Below are 20,032 nucleotides of genomic sequence, written 5' to 3'. Positions count from 1 at the left end.
AAATAAAATTTAACTGAAGCATTAACTCAGTGACTCAATGACTTCCTTTGTTTTAAGATAAGAGGAATCCAACTGAAAAGATCAATTGATAAACATAGAAGACAGTGCCTGGGATGAAAAATAATGATATGAAAATAATAATAAACTCACAATGGTGCAAATATATTAACATATATACAGTATTAGAGTACACAAATAATGTTACTTTAGTCAATTGCATATTCCATTTATCAAAATTCAGAAATACTGTGTATTATTATAACTATGTTTTACATAGATTTTTATATACATTTTCTGTAGTGTATAAAAACAAGCAGCAATATAGCTGTCAACTCCAAGTGCTTTTTGGATAATGTTACTCTCCCCCCTCCTCAGCCCCTCCTCACTTCCTGCTGCGCTCCCCCGTCAGCTGGCTTTCCCTCAGGGTTGGCAGGCCCCTTTGTGCTGATGTACGAGCTGTCTCTGTCTGGGACTGAGCTGCAACACCGCTATGTTTATACAGTTTACTCTGTTCTATTCACCTATTCACATCATCATCAATAACAAGCAAAATCCTAATGTCAATGGGGTGAACGCGGTTCTGTTCAGTCAATGAATCTCCAGGACGTGCAGAAAAACAGCACTGTCTCTTTAAGTGGGGCAGCATCTGTGAGGATCAGGGATGAGAGGGGGAAGTGGCTGCCTTGTGTTAAGTGCTACCCTGGAGTGACATCACGCTCAGCCAATGGGAGCTCTGGACTGAGCTGACCCCCGCCCCTTCCTGTCTCTGGGATGCGGAGTGAGTGTGTTGCTGATGCTGGGTGGTGGAGGACATGCTGGCCCCACATCAGGTACTTTATCTGTATATAACTCTTTATATCTGTTAGCTAAGCTGTGTTTTCTAAATGCTCAGCCACCTCTTACTGTGCACTGGGGAGATCCTCCATGAAGGGGGACACTGTGGTGGCTCTGTGTTTCATAACACTCCTTAAGGATGTCGCCACCATGGCTGGTCCCACTCCAGTGTGTGTGATGTTTGTGTCTTGCATACGCTAAAGGGAGGCGGGGACATGCTAGGCTATTAAAAAAGCAGGTTTCAACAGCTGAGAAAGATGCACTGCAAACTGCACAGGTACTGTGTGTGTATAAGTATATACTATACATCTGGAAGTAAAGGCAGATTAACAAGCAGACAGAGGCTGGATATGAAATTAGCCTGGATGGCTGTAACACACTGCAGCATTGCTTAACATTTTGGAGTTCATGTCTCAGTCTACTTTGTGATGTTGAGTATATAGCACATATTTCGTTAGTTACAGTAAATAGCCCTATGTGTTAATGTGTTACCAAAGCTGAGCCTCCCTATTCACCAGTGTGCCATCCAAACAGAGACAACACTTCCACCGCTCAGGTCAGTTTGTTACCTCTTTGCTTCTCTGCTTCTCAGGTAAAGATGCCTTGCCTCTATCATGGGAGTCTTCCGGTCAAGTGCAGACATCCACTGACCCTGGAATCAACAATAAGACATGAGCCGTGTTGTTGATACTAACATACAAAGGTAAGGAAACATTTACTCATTCTACAAAATCCTTTTATTCCCCAACTGGATGTCAAACCTCCACTATTCCCTACTAGCAGGGCCTGGTCTGGTCCAATTCAAGGCAGCGATGGCAAAGAGGGATTACCTGGTGGAGGCGGCCAAGCAGATCCGCATGGCCCTGGACAGCGAGGTCAGCGAGGACTACGAGGCAGCTTTCAGCTACTATAAGAACGGAGTGGATCTGCTGCTTAATGGAGTTCAGTGTAAGTGAACAGAATGTGCATGGTGGTCGCTTTACTGAGTGTTACACAGCTGTACTGAGTGTTCAAAAAAGTAGAATGGGGGAAAAATATACAGGGCATAGAATATGAATAATTATAGGTTTAAATGTGTTTTTTTGCTCACTCGCAGGCAAAATACATTAATCTAAAAATATAGTAAAAAAGAGCCAATAATTTCTAAGCTATGGCTAAATATATATATAGGCTCCTTTAGTGTGATTAAAATCCCTGATGTGTTATTTATTTTGACTACTGATCTGCTTTTACAATGAGTGTGCGATGTTTTGTACATTCCTATCCTATGGAATATTTTTCATTGCATTTAGATGAGTGAAAAAGCAATGGGAGATTACAAGCAGTGCACAACTCACCATGTGACTCTGACGTGTGCACCAAAATAAAAAACTAAATGGGGAAGTCACAAACCAAAGTTCACACATCATTTTTTCTGATGACTCGACGTTTCTCACTGTCGGTCAGTCCAATCAAGTTAGTCTAGACTGAACTGTTTGAACAAGACGCACAAAGGAGAAGGGGTGCAGTTTCTTTGTAACTACCGGACTGCTCTGTCTCACAGTGGACCCAAACAAAGAGCGCCGGGAGGCCGTGAAGCGAAAGACCACGCAATACTTGAAAAGAGCTGAGGAAATCTTCATAACGCATCTGCAAGACAACCTCGGGAAGGGAAGCGCACATTTGGGGGTAAGAGAAGTCTATGAATAAAAAAGTATGAATTAAAATTAAAAGAGGAATCAATCGCTATAGAATTTTCTTTCGCTTTTTTTTTTTTTTTTTACAGGGTTACAGCAGCCTGAGATTCCGCCCAATCAGACACTTGAGCTCGCCGGTGGAGGATCTGGAAATGTGTAAGGTGGTTGGAGTGTCGGATAAGGTGTGGATTGTACCCAAACAACATGCTCATTAGTAGCTCTACTTCTATTGAATAATGTTATCTTTCTTATCCAAAGGTCCTGGTTGTGCAAAGTATGGTGAATAAGGAGACATTTGTTGTAAAGGTCAGTCAAATGATTTGAAATGCTGATACTGTAATATTGTAAAATAGAGCAAAGATCTTTTTGTTTCTTTAGAGCAGAGTTAAGAATCAGTTTAATGAATCGCTTTTTTCCAAATTAGGCTGAAAACATCAAGGCTGTAGACATGAGAAAGTGATGGGATAAGACACACTGTGACACTGAGTTGCATTTGCGCATATTTGCAGAGTTTAGTGAAGTCGAGCTGGGAGAGCAGAGACCAGTCGACCATCATTCCTCAGGGCGTCCCGTACATGGTGAAGCTGCTGAGATACTATGTGAGTGAGGATGCTGTGTACCTGCACCTGGAGCATGTCAAAGGTGAGAAGTGTTCCCAAGAAACGCTCAATATGTTACAATAAGAAATATGGTAATAATGAGAGCTTTGGGACGAAACTTGAGCAAGACACTTTGCCCACATTGCGGACTTCATTCACAAATACATGACTGGCTGCCATAAAAGTTCCCCATATTCTGTTTGCCATTATGAGCTCTGCAAACACACACATCCTCCAGTATATTTTAAATAATACTGCAAATTGGATGTTATTTCAGGTGGGAGGCTCTTCTCAAAGCTCCACAAGCTTCGGAACGAGAAGGCCAAGGAGCATCCCGACTGCACCTTGCCAGAGCAACACCACAGCAAGATGAAAGCCAGCCACACCTCCCCAGCAATCGCCACCGACTACCAGCACAACCACAGCGGGGGGCAGGAGAGGGCATCGCATGCCCCCAACTACGATGGCACAGAGGCGGATTTCTTGCGCAGGGTGGACAGCTGCCGGACCCACTCTTACATCGAGGAGACGGGCTGCTTGCAGAACACGCGCTCCTCATTTTTCACGAACCTCGAACACTTGTCCTTACATTCCGGGCCCCCCAAGACGCAGCTCGGCGCCCACATCCATCCACCAGCCCCCAGTCTGTGTTTGCACTCGGCAGAAACTCAGGAAAAGCTTACTCTTCCTCTGTCCTGCGCACGGGTCAGCCAGGCTCTCGATGTCATGTCAGGACTCAATAAGAAAAAGACTGGGACAGGTCTCGTAGAGTGCAGTTCGGATTTCGAAACGGCGTGGAAAGCAACAGAAAAGAATTGCGAGAGGACTAATCTCTACGCAATGGCTGACAGTGCTTTAGGGCTGAATCAGAATTCTTCTCCCAAATCAGGAAACAGTGAGAATACCCCGGCAATTTTGTACCTCCCACTGCATTGCCAAACACAAATACACGGCAAAGCGGCGTGGGATACCAGCAGTTCCCAACAAGGGTCCTTTTTAGGTGACAACACAGCAGAACAGCACAGCAATGAAAGGAATAGTCCCACCTCTGAGGAAAGGAATGGGATGGTGGTGGTCAGGAGTACGGACCGTGCTGTGTTTTCGGAATACACAGATTCCAAAATCTCCCTGGACACCTCCTGGACTTCTGCCTCTTTCTGCAATAGCTTGAGCGGTAAACAGGGTCCCGTTTTGCATGTGACTGAAAAGGGGGATGTAAAGAAATCAAGTTCTGAGGAGGCCAAGGGAGCACCCGTCTCAGGCTGGTCTTGGTTTGGGAACACACAGCAGAAGAAAAGAGAGGCTCTGAAGTCAGACAGCTCAGATGGACAGGCAGGGGACCAGATCATTGAGGTGGATGGATGGTGTCATTTGCCAAGGATTAAGGACAAGACGTCCAAGCAGGAGAAAGCAGCGCAGTGTTGGGGGCTTCCAGAGGCGGAGGTGCGTGTGTGGGGGGCACAGATCCTGCTGGCCCTGGAGAGTTTGCACGAGCAGGGTATCATCTGTAAAGACCTCAATCCCAGAAACCTTCTGCTCACTGGGAATGGTAAGGCCAAAAGCAACATGTGAAAGAAAACTGAGGAATATGAAAATCATATACAGTTGACATGTGTAGTCCAATGAATTTTGGTCATCAGAAAAGAAAAAAAAAAATTAATTATGAAGGAAAATGTCAAAGATCAAGGCCATTTTCCTTCTTCTTTTTAATGTAGACCCATAGAGTGGAAGCGGTAGCTATGTTTGATATGGTCATTTTTAAATCTGCAAACTATCTGGCAATGTTTTCACAGGCAAAGTATGTTTGACATTTTTTGGCCAGTGGAGTGAAGTCCAGACAGAAATTTGCTCCACAGCCATGGAGCAGATGTACTGTGCACCGGGTAAAGATATTTGTTTTTTGATGCCCCCTAGTGGTTGACATTGATTTAACCATAAATCCAAGTAATGGTCAATTTTGGCCTTGTACATGTACATTGTTTACAGAAATCGGAGGCGTATCAAGGGTCACAGAGGCCTGTGATTGGTGGAGTCTTGGGGCTTTGCTGTTTGAGCTCCTAACAGGAATGGTGAGCTCAAGCTGTCATTTCAACCTTAAAGCCAGAGTTATTGTTGAGTTTTACATGCACGTAACACACTGCTACTCACTATCGTGCAGCCTCTGTGGCAGCTGCATCCTGCGGGAATCCACGCTCACACTCAGCTGCTGATCCCAGACCACCTGAGCGCCGCGGCAGCGTCTCTGCTCACTGAGGTCAGCATTCAATCAGATACTACCTACAGTATCATAAATGTTATTGCGCATTGGCCAAAAACATTTTAATATACCGTAACCATGTTTTGTTTTTGAAGCTGCTCCAGTATGATGCCGGGTATCGTCTCGGATCGGGAGGTGGAGGTGTAAGTGACATCAAGTGTCATCCGTTCTTCAGCGCCATCTCCTGGAAGGCTTTGAGCTGCTAGAAGGAAGGGCAGCTATGTTTATGAAACAGACACAATACATATGGAGAGCATACAGAAGACTTATGTGCTTCCAAAATGGAAATAAGAGATTAAAGCGAGATACGAAAGACGTCCTTTGACTTCTTACTTTTATGGTGTAAATTATAAAGAGACCAATATTCATACACATTACAGCAACGAGGTATTGTCGAATCAATCACAACCAATAGTCCAGTTCTATAATGCAAATTTTATTTTTTAAAAGTTTCTTTTAAATAATCTTTTACACAGCATTTCATTGTCATGAAATGGATGGCATACATATCTCTCCTTAACTTTAGACACAGCCTTTGAAAACATAGTGCATTTCTAGCCCAGTGCTTGTTCTTTTCATTCCAAATGTAATTAAACATTACAATGTGGCTACGTTTGCCAGTCACTTTAATATAAACTGACAGCCTGAAAATTACATAGAAAACATAGGTGTATAACTAATAACTTTGATCTTAAGACCAGCACCAATTAACCACCAGACCCTAACAGAGCACTGCTATCCCTGCAAGTCTTAATGAAGTCAAAAATGAAAAGCCATTGCACATCACATCCCAACAGTTTCCTAGTATCCCTTTCTAGTGGCTTGTTACAGCTGCAGTCTCAATAAAGTTCACTGGGAGAGTTTGGCCGTTGTTTATGGTCGTGGTGTCGTTTGGTTTCAGTTTTACATATCAAGAAGCAGCACCCTCGGGTCCTCCACCACAGACTTGATCTTGCGTAGGAAGGTGACAGCCTCTCGTCCATCAACGAGGCGATGGTCATATGTCAGGGCGACGTACATCATGGGACGGATCTCCACCTAAACCACAGGACAACAAGGTTATTTTCTCAAGCAAGATAATTCGGCCTTTCTTACAGTTAGTGTTAAACAAAGTCACCTTGCCGCCAACAGCAACCGGCCTGTCAAAGATGCCATGCATGCCCAAAATGGCAGACTGCGGTGGGTTGATAATAGGTGTGCCAAACATTGATCCAAACACACCACCATTGCTAATGGTGAAAGTTCCCCCATCCATATCTTCAACAGCAAGCTCATTTTTACGAGCCTAAAATATAGAAAAACAATGTATTTTGTATAATAAATGCAATTATTTTTGTAGCATCTTATAATTTTCAAACCAAATTTAAACTGTTACCTTTTCTCCCAATAAATTGATGGCCTTTTCTATATCAGCAAAGTTCATTCCTTCAACACTTCGAATAACAGGAACCACCAGACCCTATGATAGAAAGGTATTTGTAACAAATCATATTAGATACAATTTTACTAATCCAATGTTTTACCTTTGGTGTTGCCACTGCCACACTGATGTCCACATAGTCCCTGTACACAATCTCTTTGGTTGTGTCATCAATAACTGGAAAAAAACAAACCAACAAACTGATACGCACTGATTATAATTGAATTACAGTAAATAGATCGAAGCACGCCTCAACTTCTGGAGTCTCATGCAAATAAAAAGGTGTGAAAGCCACAGGCAGTTTTAGACTCTTAAATACAGAAAACCTCCTTTCGTGGTTGGAAATAAATAGGGCAGGTTGATGGGAAGCTATACACAGGGTGGCATGGGTTTGAGGTTTGTAAATGAAACATGTCTTTCTTTACCACATATCCTTATATAGCTACTTGATACCATCTCGTGCAAAGGCACAGACATGGCTCCCACAGAAAGTGAGCTTTCACTGCCTTCTAAGTGTAGATATGTACCGGCATTGACAGCAGGCTGGTCAGAAAGGGCATAGGCTGCAGCCTTCACAAACGCAGACATGAAGCCCAGTTTGATGTTGTGCTTTTTGAGAAAAGCGTCTTTATAATTCTTCCTCATTTCTGAGATGTTACTGTGGAGAGAGAAAACATTTTTCATTTGTCATGGCTAGCTGTTATTGTTTTCATAGCTATTACACTGCAGCAGCATATAATCGCAAATTAGACCATTGCAATTGGGCCGCTAATCATTTTATCATTACCCATATTTCTGTTGTATCTCACTTTTTAATTGTTTGTTTTCCTGTCTGTAACACTGTTGAAGCTCTAGGGTTTCTTCGCTAACACAATTAGCCCCTCCCAAGACACAGACTCTCCGAGAAAGGAGAGAAGAAGCGATAAAAATCTTCACTTTCTAGAGCCTGTAAATCTTATTGGGCTGTCATAAAAGCCCATATCGGTAGAGGCAGCTCCAGCACTCAGCACACAGGTCTCTGCGGGCCCTCTGCTCTGACTAGCTCCTTCGGCTCCAGATGAGCCCTGGCCTGGGAAGTCTTCCTCCAGACTGTCAATGTCAATCCAATTAGGACACATAGAAAACCCTGAATAGCGGAAAGCTGACACCGTACATTTGCGGGGAAAAGAAATCCTCAAAGTGTCCTCTTTAGTGCTGAGGGCAAGTGCAGACAACAACATTTCCTTGTAAATTAATAAAACCTGTTTTAACCATTCTTATCTTGGTTTTAGATGGAATTATGACTAAATATTTACATTCCTGTGTTTAAAAGGGTATCAGTTTTCAAAAAGCTTTTCCTATTTGGCAGGTTCGATCTATAACAATCATCTTCTGCAACCATTTGAGCAGTCTTGTTAAGGCTTTTAACACATCATAAACTAAATCTTTACTGTAAATGAACAAACACTTTGTCACATGCAAAACTTTTACTAGCAGCGTCAATAATGTAGCACATAGAAAACATAATAATGTGGGTGAACCAATTCTGAATTTCCTACCTCATGTCAACCTCATTAAAAGTAGTTAACATCGCACAGGTGTTTTGGGCTTCTTTCAGTCTCTGGGCAATTCTCAGTCTCATGCGGTTCATCTTGACCTAATTTACAAAATACCAAAATACAGATTTAGTTTTGATGCAATAAATATTAATAACCAATCAGCACAGCACCCACCCTGCTCTCTGTCCTGGCCCCCTTTGGCACTCCTTCTGTTTGAGCCACAGGTGCAGCCGCAGCCGGAGTTGGTTTGATGGCCGAAACTGTAATGAAGATTTACAAGTAAGATCTAGAAGCTCTGCTGAGACTCCTGAGAAACTCCAAAGATTAAATCAAGTAATGTAAAGTAAGAGTACAGCTGTCACGCTGAAGACTTCTCACATGACACTGACCGTCTGTCTCAAGTCGACTAACCTGGTTTGGTGTCCATAGCATGTGCGGGCACAGGTGGCACAGGGGGCATTGTGGTGGGAATGGGGCCCACCGCGGAGGGCTGGGGTGGGGGCGGGGCAGGGGCAGGAGGTGGAGGGGCAGCTGCAGCAGGGGCTTCAGCTATAGGAGCCTCAGCAGCTTTAGGAGCACCAGCTATGGATATAAAATGAAATAATATACGTTTTATTTTAAAAAGGGCAATGCCAAGAATGACAGGCTTTTACTTAAAACTATTATGAATACTCACCTCCTTTTCTAAGCTTGAAGAGTGGGGTGCCCCCTTCAACTTTGCCTCCATCAGGAACCAAAAGCTCCTCGATCACTCCAGATGCAGGGGAGGGGACTTGGACAGATGTCTGCAGATAAGAATAAAAAATGTACCTTAAACTATAAAATGAAAGAAAGTGGGACAGAGGCACTCGAATCACAGTGGAGAGTTTATTACGCCTTAAACTATGTTGAAAAAACAGGCAGCTGTAAAAGCTGTAAGTTATTCACCTTATCTGTCTCAATTTCACACACCACTTCATCCTCTGACACAGTGTCGCCAACAGCTATGAAGAGAAACATCTGCTTCAGCATTTCAGTCAATAAAACCATTCTATGTTCATTATGAAGTGTGTTTGGCAAAAGTGGCACTTACCCTTCTCCCACCTTACATCCCCCTCTGTGACAGATTCTGCAAATGCAGGGGTCTTAACTGTGACAACTTCATCTCCTAAGGAAAGACAGGACGAAACTCGTGTTTTCTGTGCCATAGCAATTTACAATAATGATACTTAAAATTATGCTTTAAACATACTGTAGGCTGCAGATGTCCTAAAGTACTGGATATGGAAGACACTGGACCTAGGCTGTGCATTTCTGATAAAAAAGGATCAATTGAGTGCACCATCAGCACATTAATCAGTGACGGCATTATTAACATAACAGAAGGATTATTTACATAATCCAGATACATTACTTAACAGTATAAATAACATGACAAATTGCATGGCAATAATTATGTCTAGTGTGATTTTGTGAACTTACAGACTTTTGTTGTAAATGGCGCCATTACAAGTCGATAGGGCTGTAAGTAAAAACAAAGAGGAGACGATGATACATAGCATGTATTCTATCAGATGTTCAATGACAGACAGGCAGACAAACCACATACCTGCAGTAGCTTGACGGGCTAACACACTATTTCCCTGTAACAACAAAAGCATCATATTAGGTTTACATTAAAGTTATTATGACATCAAACACAGAATAGATCAAGTGTTTTGTTGAATGGCTCAAACAGATTACAGAATCAGTCAACAGCCTCAACCTCTAACCTTTGACATCATCAATAACCAGAAAAAAATGTCCCATGTAATAAGACTCTTGCAAAAACATTTCAAGCATTTAAATTGTAATCAGCGTTTACTAAAAAAGGATGAAAATAAGTGTTGTTTTCTTTGTATGCATATGACATTACTAGCACATGTGCATCTGTTCTTTTTAAACTCTTAGTTTGTAACATGTCATTATTTAGTTAGCATGTTGATGCTAGCTAACTTCATAATATATATAATAAGGACAGTTCGTAACAACCGAGCCGATCGTATGTTACGGAATATAATATTTGTTCAATCCACTTTAAGATAGCCTTTTAGTGTGCTATTATATTTGAAAACAGACTTCACACAGACCTAAAGGAGGGAAGTGTCATACTGTCCTTGGCTCCCAATGTTACGGCCTGTCTGTGGCCTACAGTACAGCAGCGAGTGCTAATGCTAATGCTAGCTCCCAAAGACACTTCCCGGGACAAGCGTGCGGCCCAAAGGCTTGGCGTAACAGGCAGCAGCAACGTATCACGTCTGTGGTTGCCTACCTGGCGGATAACGGAGAGGGATCGTCCCAAATTCCTGGTAAGACACCGGGAATGAGATAGCATGGTGGCTGTTGACAGCAGCCGGTGAGCGGAAGGGAACTCCGGTCACAGCAACGAGCTAGAGGCGAGGAAGCGCGTGTCCCGGGATAAACCAAGTGCTGGGACTGGAGGGGGGGAGCTGTCAGGAGCGTCTCCCCCACGGGGCTCGCGCTGACATCATAAATAACAACAAAAACTTAACGAAATACATGCAAGCTAAAGATTTTCACAGTTTGAATATCCACCCCCAGAAAAGCCTTTTTAACTCTATTTGTTAATACCATAATTATGATTACATTTAAGGTAATGAGCCCACGTGTTCCTTGAGAATTTGACAATAATTACACACAATTTAGACGAGTGTTCACAATGTGAGTCAAACACGTTGGTTTGACTTTTGAAGCACAGTGCACGTTTGTTTTGCATGACCACGCCTCCACTCCGTTTGATGGTGCACCGCTGCTCTTCACTCACTGTCCAGCTCAAAGTGCAGGCCAGTCCCTCACTGCTCATCCCAGCGCAACAGGTAAGTCCCACTCCGAGCGATATACATCTGTGCCCCGGACTAGTGTGACAAGTGCATGACTATTTTACCTTCTTACTCTCAGATCATTTCATTTCACCAGCATGGGTGTTTGTCTGCGTTCACTCTTCCTCAGTTCTTAGTTTGATTTAGCATATATTTAATTTAGTAAAGCTACTTTATAATTTAAGTGTCATAAAAAGCTTCCATGTTAATTTGCTAAGTTCATCCAATATGTTGAATAGATTAAATGTGAAGTAAAGTTTGATTATTTTTTTTAATAAAGGAGAGCACAGAATAAAAAATATGATGCATAAAATATTACCAATTGATAATAATAATCATTACTATTCTGTTACATGACCATAAAATAACAACAACATTAAATTCAGACTCAGAAATTAGATGCTGTTTAAATTTAAGAGATACATAAATAAATATCTGTTACATACATTTATATTGTGTAAAAAGTAATACTACCATGTTATGTTTTTTCTGTATTGTCTAAATTGCTTGTTTAATTTGTAACATGTAAAATCAATAGACAGTTTGGGCAGATTTTCACTTTTGTTGAAAGATTGGAATGTGTTGTGTGACTGCTATGTATTGCTTCATCATAAATTAATTCTGTAACAAGGATTTCAGTTTTTAATTGAAACATGATTTGAAACTGAATTTAAAGATAGAAAAGTACCCAATTGATTTATTTATCTTTGCAACTGTAGATAGGTTTAGAAATTATTTATTACAACCACAAAGTAGCATCTGTAGGCTTGTTATTCTGAATAAAACAAATCTGTAATTTCGAAGTAAGTTATTTTATTGTTACTAGGAATTGTATTATTCTTAATGTGCTGTTATAAATCACCTAAACCCTGTTTCATATGTATTCCAGATTGTTTTCTGTTCTGCCGTGCGAACTTACTGCTGCGTATCGAGAGAGCATGAACCTCAGTCTTCCTGATCAGACCATGCACGGCTCCGGTGAGGGCTGTCTGGACGAGGACAAGCCCGAAGTAATGTTGCCCTGCTTCAGGAGAAACGCCTATGATGAGCCCCTCTCCTCCTCGCCGTACTCCAGCAGCTCCATCATCTCCCAGCTCCTACGCAAGTCCCTCCCCGGCAAGAGGCCCGTGGACGAGGGACACTTCTACCTATGCAGCGCTGACTCCGGACAGGAGGACCGCAGCAGTGTCTCTTCTAAGGACAGCGTGATGGAGGCAGCTTCCCCCAACGTGTCCACTGGGGCTGGCTTCGACGGGGAGCACCCAGTCAGTGACCACCTGCAGGTAGGGATGTCACGATGTCACTGTTATTGTGAGGACATTTACATAAAACTACATCTTTTTTTCTTTTTAATCTGTGTTACAATTTTTACATAAATGAAGAGGGAAAAAAAGTGTGAAATTGTTTATCTAGACTGTTTAAAAGATATTGCCAAGTTTATTGAATCAAATCTTCTAAAGCATGTTAATCACACATAAGTAAATTATTTAAATCCAGGTGGGATGAGAAAGTTTAGGATGACTGACAAGGCTCTTGACCAACAGGGGCCCAGAAAACAAATATTTACAATAATAAAATAAGATTTGTTTAAAACTCTTTTCCCACTTAAATACAACTAATATTTTTTTCTTTTTTCGTTTATTTTGTAAAACCTTTTACAGAGCATTTTATTTTTATGAAATTGACTCCCTCACTTTGGACACATCTTTTGAGAGTATTGTGTATCTTTAGCCCAGTGCTTGTTCTTCCCTATTCCTAATATTATTAAACATTTCAATGCTGTTCATTTAAAATAAACTGACAGCTTGGATTTATATAGATCAGTTCTTCTCAACCTGGGGGTCAGGACCCCCAAGGGGGTCGCGAGATAAATTTGGGGGGTCGCCAGATAATTTAGATAAAATATACATATTTTCATTAGCATATAATCTAATGTTTTATTGTAGCATGTGTGTGCTATTTTACCAGAGTGCCATTATTTGTTCGTAGTTTGATGAATTTTATTTCAGCCATTTGTTTTTTTTTCTTTGTTTTTTAAGAATTATGTAGGCTAATGTTCCGATTTCTCACGGTGTGACCCGGGCGGGGGGTCACGAACCCCTTTACCTGTTATAATGGGGGTCGTGGCTCCAAAAGGTTGAGAACCACTGATATAGATAACAGTAGGTGTGCAAGTTTGTTCTTACTAATTAAAAAGCAGTATAAAATATTATTTGTTCAATCACTGATGAGCGGACCACATCTACAATATCATTCCCAGGAAACCATAATACCCCCTGTGTGAGGCAAAAATACATTGTTCCTTCTGAAAGGCTTATCCTTCAAATATTCTTACAGCTATGCAGAGACATGGTTCATTTCAAAACGTCTTTATTTGCAGGCAAAGAGAGCACGGGTGGAGAACATCATCCGCGTGATGGCTGGATCTCCAACCAGCCGGGCGCACGGTGACAGTGAAAAGTCAGAGATGGAGATGAGAGAGGCGAGGGAGGCTAGGGACACCTTTAGGGAGAACAAGCGCAAACAGCGACTGCCACAGCATCAGGAGCATAACGCGGGGGAAAGTCGAAAACCAGGAAGTGACAGCAGCAGCAAAGATGAGGAGTGCCACCGGCTGAAAGAGCAACTCCACAGCATGCAGCGACTCCTACGGCAACTGCAGGAGAAGTTTCTACAGGTCTATCACCAAGAAGATCCAGAGAATGACGACGGAGATGACGCGTTAGATGTGAGCACAGAGTCGAGGTACGTCAGCTCGGAGGAAGATTTTGACAGGAAGAACACCAGAGTGGCCGCAGAGTGCAAAGACAGGGCTAAAGTAGGGTACATGGTGCACCAAAGGGAAAGTCTGGAAGACACACTGAAGCACGAGCTGACCCGGGCCGTGAGCGAGTGTGTGGATCGCGTTTTTAGGAAGCTGCCATCAACAGGGCTGGACACTTCCCCAGCTCAGCGCATGTGCCCCTCTCCAGAGATCAACGCGGAGAGAAAGGCCAGTCAGGAGCAACCGCAAGATGATGAGACGCCGATCAAAACGCGCTCCTTAGAGTACTACGAGGAGTCCCACAGCCCGCAAGATCAAACCGAGGCGCTGTCGCTGGTGGTGCGTAAGCCCGTTCTGACCCCCATCAGCACCCCGTCGGTGAAAAGGCCCTTCCCTCTGCACCAGACGCCTTTCCAGTTCAACTACAGCGCCCCGTTGCACGACAGCCAGATCCTAGAGCACCTCCTCAAGTACGGGCCACATTCCAACTTCCTGCCTTGCATGCCGGCCGCCGCGGCGATGGACAGGAGCTCGCCGGACACGGTGGACCTGCCCTGGGACGCCATCGCTATGAGGTCCAAGGTGACGTCGGGCCACCTGGGGCATCACCCGCGCCCCTCCGCCCTTGGCCCCGTCGTTGTGGACAATCTGTGTCTGCCTCACGTCAAGATGGAGTGTGGAGAGCTGCAGGGCATGGCTGAACGCAACCCGTACATGTCGCTCAATATATCCTTTTACCTCTATCATTTGTATAATTATTTTACAATTTAGTAAGCAGAGAGACTTTTTTCTGTCACAAATCATATGAACATTCATATACGTAATAAGTTAGAAATGTAGAGCTGTAGGCTGACAGGACAGGTCTATATGACAAAGCAATCCATTATTTAATAGGAAAAAAGGTTCAAAATTAAACTAGATATTGCTATATAATAATAATAATTAAGGGATATTTAAACTAGTTTTCTCGGGGTGATATCTACATTTCTCTCCAAGAAGCACAAGTCCACAATAAAAACAAACATTATTACCCCTTTTTGCTGAAAATAGTTATGGGATAGTGCATTTTTCCTAAAAGCAATCTTACTGCTTAGTTATGTTATAGCTCTTGACAACATAAAACATTTACCTTTTGATTTTTTACAGCAGCTCTCTACATCCATTTGAACAATGGCTAGTTGAGGTTCAGCGCAGCACGGGCAGTTCCAGTAACAAACTTCAAGGAGAATTTTTTCTTTGATCTGCCTAACCCCATAGAAAATTATAGCATCTTCTTTAATCTGAGCCGAGTAATGACTTTAAGTCTAGAAAAAGACAAATAAAAAGGAATACAAGGCTTTGATAAGAATTGCCAGGAACAAAAGCCAATTTTTCAAAGGCAGAGAAAGCATGGGTTTGTGTTTCAGGAAGCGTGTTTTTTCGGACTTGAAAAGGTGCAGGATCTTTTTCTCTATCATCAGAGTGATAGTGGTGCATCTAAAAGGTCACATCTGAGTGCTGCTGCAAACCACAAGTGCCTCCCCAACACAACACTTGAGCTCTTGTCTTCAGCATTAGTGTCCCTCTGTCACAATGGATACAGGTGGGGATAAGACAACTGCTATTTCCTAAAGGAAACTCAAAGACAAAATACTGGATATGCTGCAATTCATATGGAAATACTCAGGTCTAACTTTTAAATTGTATAAAATATATCTCTGAATTCATATTTTCAAACAAACAACATTTACAAATGCTTCCCTTAACATGAATAGATGTTTTTCAGATGGATTTTTTCCTATTCATTTAAAGTGACCTGTCTTAGCTTTATCTTCACAGCGCTTCTCTTTGAACAACAGCGCATCAATCTTTAATCCCAGCTTTCTTATTTCAAAGGTAGTGTAGATTTCCCAATAAATGTATGGTGGAGTGACCCAATAAGAAAATATTATGACCTAAGGCACTGACTACAGAGGCTCTGCTCCTGTCCATCTTCAGGACCAAAGGCAAAGACTCGAGGCAGAATAAAATTATTTTTTAATTGACAGGAAGGACAAGGTATTGACAATAATGTTCACCATCATATATATCCTATAGAGCCAACAGTAAAGTTCTTAATCATTTCCCTAAGCCTTTCGGGAAGCCCACACAAAGCAGCATATGCGGTCTTTAAATCAACCTAATTATGTCTCAAATCAGCTCTTCCTTTTAGAAACGTTTCCAAACAAACTGTCGTAACTGCCAGACATGAAGTGCTCTGCTGTCTAATTAAAAATCCCTAATCGCGTTTAGTAATTCTGTTTTGCCAATAAACACATGTTAAGGCCATTATTGACTCTGCGCTTAATGCCGAGCTGTTCTTTAGACAAATTGAATTTAGCCGCAGATTAGGGAACCGAATACTCCGCACCGCTATCATTTGGCGCTGTGTGTGTCGCCTGTGTGTAATTTGTATTTGGCCTTAACCTTAAAGTGAACATCCAGGAGGGTCTCACGCCCAGCCATCTGAAGAAGGCCAAGCTCATGTTCTTCTACACCCGCTACCCCAGCTCCAACGTGCTCAAAACGTACTTCCCCGACGTCAAGGTAATTCTCACTCATCAACATCATTTCTAACCGGCGTGGCGACTTGTCCGAATGTGTTTGGGACAGAGATATTCAGCGGTGTGTCGGAGGAGAGACAAAGAGGCAGAGGGCTTAAATAACAAAGGCGCTGAGCTGCTAGTATGTCCTGGGGGCAGAGGGAGATACACGGGCATTCTCTCTGTAAAAAGGCCACTCCAGTCAGCAAATGGACTGACAAAGGACTCTGTAGGAGCGGCATTGCTATTGAGTGTCAACACAGGGTCGGTATTAGAGACGCTGCAGCAGTGAGTGAGCAGGCGGGGGGGACTAAACACAACATCCTGTGGCTTTGGCCTCGCGGCAGGCCTCCTTTAGCTTCCCTGTGCCACTCTGTTATGCCCCTTTGTGAGGTTGTCCTGTTTGCTTCTGTGCGCTTGTGACCTCTTCCAACAATACGTCGGCTCCTGCCCTGTTTAGTTGTTTTGCCAACTTGTTCAGAACAAGTGAGACGCCATACTAGTTGCTTTCACTTGAATTGAATTGAATGAATGTGTTATAGTTGGTCTAATATTCAGCATTATTCTAGCTGCCTTGCACAAGAAGAGGTCAAGAAGACAACTGTAAATTGTTCATTACATTTGCTGACTTTTTCCCTTATTCTCCTGACATTCTAACTTCTGTCTGTTCGTTTAAAACATTCGCATGGCGCCTATTCTGTCCTGATTCGGGCCCCGTCCCGGTCGGCTGTGACCCTGAGGTCAGGGGGGAGGATGCTGGGGCGGCTGCCTGTGTAACGTCTCCTCCTTGCTTAAACTCCGGTGGTGGGAAGTGGCAGGGCACAAAAGGGACCTAATCCCAGTGTCTGATTCCATTCTATCAGCCCCAGTCAACCAGAGGGAGGCTTCCTTCTGTCCTTACGCCAGCTCTCACCCGCCACACCACAGACAAGAAGCGTCTTTGATGCCTGCCCAGCCCTTAGGCGTTTTTCTCCTTTCTTTCTGGATGACGAGATAGAATAACAAGACTAATGTCAAGACACACAGCACCCCGACAGATGTTTTTTCACCCGGGACATTGGTGGGAAGAGATCAGAGTAATTAACGTCAAAGTGAGTGACGGAGCATCAGGTGACTGTGCCCTGCAGGTACGAGGCCGACAACAGCAGACATGCATTTGGATTTAATTGAAAACTCTTCTTCATATTTTCAAGTCATGTCAAATTGAAATTTGAACCACCTTTTTCAATTACTCTCCAGAACAAACAGTCTTTTAATACGCTTGTTGAGGCCAAAGGTTAATACTGTCTCCGCAAATCTTCTGTTTGGGTACGTGAAATCGTTTTTCTCACTATTAATTCAACAAAACCATTTCTCTCTCTCTCTCTTTGTCTCTCTCTCTCTCTCAGTTTAACCGCTGCATCACGTCTCAGCTGATCAAGTGGTTCAGCAACTTCAGGGAGTTCTACTACATCCAGATGGAGAAATTTGCCCGCCAGTCCATCGTGGAGGGAGTCAGTGACATCAAGGACATCACCGTCAGCAGAGACTCCGAGCTGTTTCGGGCACTCAACATGCACTACAACAAAGCCAACGACTTCCATGTAAGTCTCACTAAAGGTTGTGTTCACAATATTCTTTTGTTTTGTTTTTTCTCCTTTGATATCATGAAGGCAGAAGACAGAGGCATTTATGATTCTGTGGGTAATGTACTGTTTTTGAACCAATAGCATTGCCATATTAACTATAAACTCAGTCAAAACATCTGCATTTTAGCAGCACAAATGCTAACTCCACCACAGAATTCGGTGCTGTCTTCCACCTCAGTAGTTATCTGTGGTCTTTATAGAAAGTTATGAAGTCACGTTACCACAACCCATTAGTCACCCCTCACACTTTTGTACTAATTCAGCCCAGTAAGCGGTGCTTCTGTGTCCAAATAGTGCCACGCATCCCTTTTAAGCTAGCTGCACCTGTAGTAGACCAGTCCTTACCACCACCACCCTTATCTAAATCCCCGAGTGACGCTTTATCAAACTGTGGGAAGAGGAAGCCGCAAAATCCGGCTAAAACAACTGCGGATTAGAGGACCGGCACGCCTGAGCGGGGCCGAGATTGCTACTGATGCGGAATGCTGAGAAAGACGCGGCGGATTGCGAGGGAGAAGCGCGCTCGGTGGGAAAGGTCCAGAGCGTTTTCTTTACCTTGGGACCAAGACATTCCTTTCCCAGGGACCTTTGTGCCGGGAGATGAGGGGAAAGAAAAATAACTTGTACCAACTCTGTTGTGCTCACTCACCAGTGGATGGGAAACAAGTGCGGCGGGGCGGGTTTCTCCCAGCATTCCTTGCACCGAGTCCTTATGCAATGATCCGTGTGTAGGGATGACACCTAACCAATGATAAAAGTAAAAAGTCTGAAAATATTATACGATGTGCTCTGACTTAAAATAGACGATTTGATACATACCAAGATAGCGTTGTTATGTCTGACTGATTTGGTTAATGTTAATGACCACATGCATGTAAATAAGCCACATTGGATTGCATTGTATATACCTAGACAACTACATTGACCTATACCCAGCGGGACAAGGCGCAACGCTCACTTGTTTGTGTGTATCGAAGGATTTGTGAGTAGCCTAAATCCCCTACAAATGAAAGCATGCTCAAGTCCAGGTTGGAGAAAACAGAAGCAGCTAATCAAAGCGAGCCTTTAATTGAAAGTTAATGCTTGCATCGATGCATTTATAGTGCGGAGAACAAAGAGACGCGCTCCCTTTTATCAGCGTTTGAAGATCGGCTGTACACTCCTTTGTCTGCTTTTGGAGAAACTGACTCCGTGTGGCCTGTAGCATCATTTTAAGGATTCATATGGAATTGCTAACGAGGCCTCACCTTTTTTTCCTTTTGTTCCCGCAGGTGCCGGACAGATTCCTGGAGGTAGCCGAGATCACCCTCCACGAGTTCTACAGCGCTGTCTCCGCATCCAAAGACTCTGACCCGTCCTGGAAGAAGGCCATCTATAAGGTGATCTGCAAACTGGACAGCGAGGTGCCCGATGAGTTCAAGACGTCTTCCTATCTATAAACGAGGCACGTCATCCGCGCTGATGGTGCTTTCTGGCAAAGTGTGATGTAAGATAATTAAACCATAGCTGTATACGCCTGTAAATCTGTCAGTGAATGCTGTTGTGTTTTGTTCATTTGAATTTTTTGGCATTTCCCTGGTTGATAATATTGTGACTAAAATGTAAATAGGGAACGTTTACAAGATTTAACCTGTGAAGTCGTCTTTACTTTCTGGCATTGAGCACCCCATAAGTTTGATTTTTACTTTCTTAAGCCTGAGCAGAATGTGGACAGTGGTGGGTACTGTGGTAAAAGTTAGGATAAGACTTAGGAAATGTTGTAACACTGTAAATGTAACTATGTATTTAAGACAAAATAGGTCCTGAGAGTTGAGAATGAACATTTTGAGATATTTAAGGCAACTAATTCACTGAGAAACTAGCCTAACCTAGCGCCCATGTTTTTCATTGATTAGTG

At 43.0% G+C, this 20,032-nt stretch overlaps 3 protein-coding genes across 4 annotated transcripts; 2 read left to right on the top strand and 1 right to left on the bottom strand.

Annotated features, from left to right (window-relative positions):
• The first annotated feature begins 755 nt into the window (after positions 1 to 755).
• Positions 756 to 5,679, top strand: rps6kl1 (ribosomal protein S6 kinase-like 1). 2 transcript variants are annotated; one of them, XM_079573274.1, is made up of 12 exons: positions 756 to 830; positions 1,427 to 1,537; positions 1,618 to 1,782; positions 2,378 to 2,502; positions 2,600 to 2,692; positions 2,769 to 2,816; positions 3,020 to 3,152; positions 3,387 to 4,658; positions 4,903 to 4,992; positions 5,096 to 5,178; positions 5,268 to 5,363; positions 5,462 to 5,679. In XM_079573274.1, the coding sequence occupies exons 3-12, from the start codon at positions 1,647 to 1,649 to the stop codon at positions 5,570 to 5,572; spliced, it is 2,187 nt and encodes a 728-aa protein (XP_079429400.1). In that variant the 5' UTR covers positions 756 to 830; positions 1,427 to 1,537; positions 1,618 to 1,646; the 3' UTR covers positions 5,573 to 5,679. The 2 variants fall into 2 exon arrangements, with proteins under 2 accessions (XP_079429400.1, XP_079429399.1); XM_079573273.1 differs by having other exon boundaries at positions 1,615 to 1,782.
• Positions 5,680 to 5,791: 112 nt separating this feature from the next.
• On the bottom strand, positions 5,792 to 10,761 carry dlst (dihydrolipoamide S-succinyltransferase). The gene is made up of 15 exons (XM_079573275.1): positions 10,615 to 10,761; positions 9,913 to 9,946; positions 9,786 to 9,825; positions 9,556 to 9,617; positions 9,397 to 9,471; positions 9,252 to 9,307; positions 9,001 to 9,109; positions 8,736 to 8,906; positions 8,499 to 8,584; positions 8,325 to 8,422; positions 7,314 to 7,444; positions 6,890 to 6,963; positions 6,742 to 6,825; positions 6,484 to 6,651; positions 5,792 to 6,404 (listed from the first exon to the last, which is right to left on the bottom strand). Exons 1-15 carry the CDS (start codon positions 10,675 to 10,677, stop codon positions 6,270 to 6,272), a joined length of 1,386 nt encoding a protein of 461 aa, XP_079429401.1. The 5' UTR covers positions 10,678 to 10,761; the 3' UTR covers positions 5,792 to 6,269.
• Positions 10,762 to 11,148: 387 nt separating this feature from the next.
• prox2 (prospero homeobox 2) lies at positions 11,149 to 19,824 on the top strand. Its single transcript, XM_079573276.1, has 6 exons — positions 11,149 to 11,179; positions 12,072 to 12,465; positions 13,563 to 14,678; positions 16,410 to 16,511; positions 17,896 to 18,090; positions 19,407 to 19,824. The coding sequence occupies exons 2-6, from the start codon at positions 12,121 to 12,123 to the stop codon at positions 19,572 to 19,574; spliced, it is 1,926 nt and encodes a 641-aa protein (XP_079429402.1). The 5' UTR covers positions 11,149 to 11,179; positions 12,072 to 12,120; the 3' UTR covers positions 19,575 to 19,824.
• Positions 19,825 to 20,032: the final 208 nt, after the last annotated feature.

This window comes from Gobius niger (assembly GCF_951799975.1).
Source record: "Gobius niger genome assembly, chromosome: 16".
Lineage (NCBI taxonomy): Eukaryota > Metazoa > Chordata > Actinopteri > Gobiiformes > Gobiidae > Gobius > Gobius niger.
This window is presented reverse-complemented; position numbering and strand designations above follow the sequence as displayed.

Coding starts and splice junctions, on each gene's coding strand:
- rps6kl1 (XM_079573274.1), top strand. CDS start 1,647: ATGGCAAAGAGGGATTACCTGGTGGAGGCGGCCAAGCAGATCCGCATG. Junction 2,817..3,019: donor AGGAGACATTTGTTGTAAAG/GTCAGTCAAATG, acceptor GCATATTTGCAG/AGTTTAGTGAAGTCGAGCTG. Junction 4,993..5,095: donor GCAGATGTACTGTGCACCGG/GTAAAGATATTT, acceptor CATTGTTTACAG/AAATCGGAGGCGTATCAAGG.
- dlst (XM_079573275.1), bottom strand. CDS start 10,677: ATGCTATCTCATTCCCGGTGTCTTACCAGGAATTTGGGACGATCCCTC. Junction 9,947..10,614: donor CCCTCTCCGTTATCCGCCAG/GTAGGCAACCAC, acceptor TTGTTGTTACAG/GGAAATAGTGTGTTAGCCCG. Junction 7,445..8,324: donor TTTAATGAGGTTGACATGAG/GTAGGAAATTCA, acceptor CTCTCTCCACAG/TAACATCTCAGAAATGAGGA.
- prox2 (XM_079573276.1), top strand. CDS start 12,121: ATGAACCTCAGTCTTCCTGATCAGACCATGCACGGCTCCGGTGAGGGC. Junction 14,679..16,409: donor ACATGTCGCTCAATATATCC/TTTTACCTCTAT, acceptor GTGAACATCCAG/GAGGGTCTCACGCCCAGCCA. Junction 16,512..17,895: donor CGTACTTCCCCGACGTCAAG/GTAATTCTCACT, acceptor TCTCTCTCTCAG/TTTAACCGCTGCATCACGTC.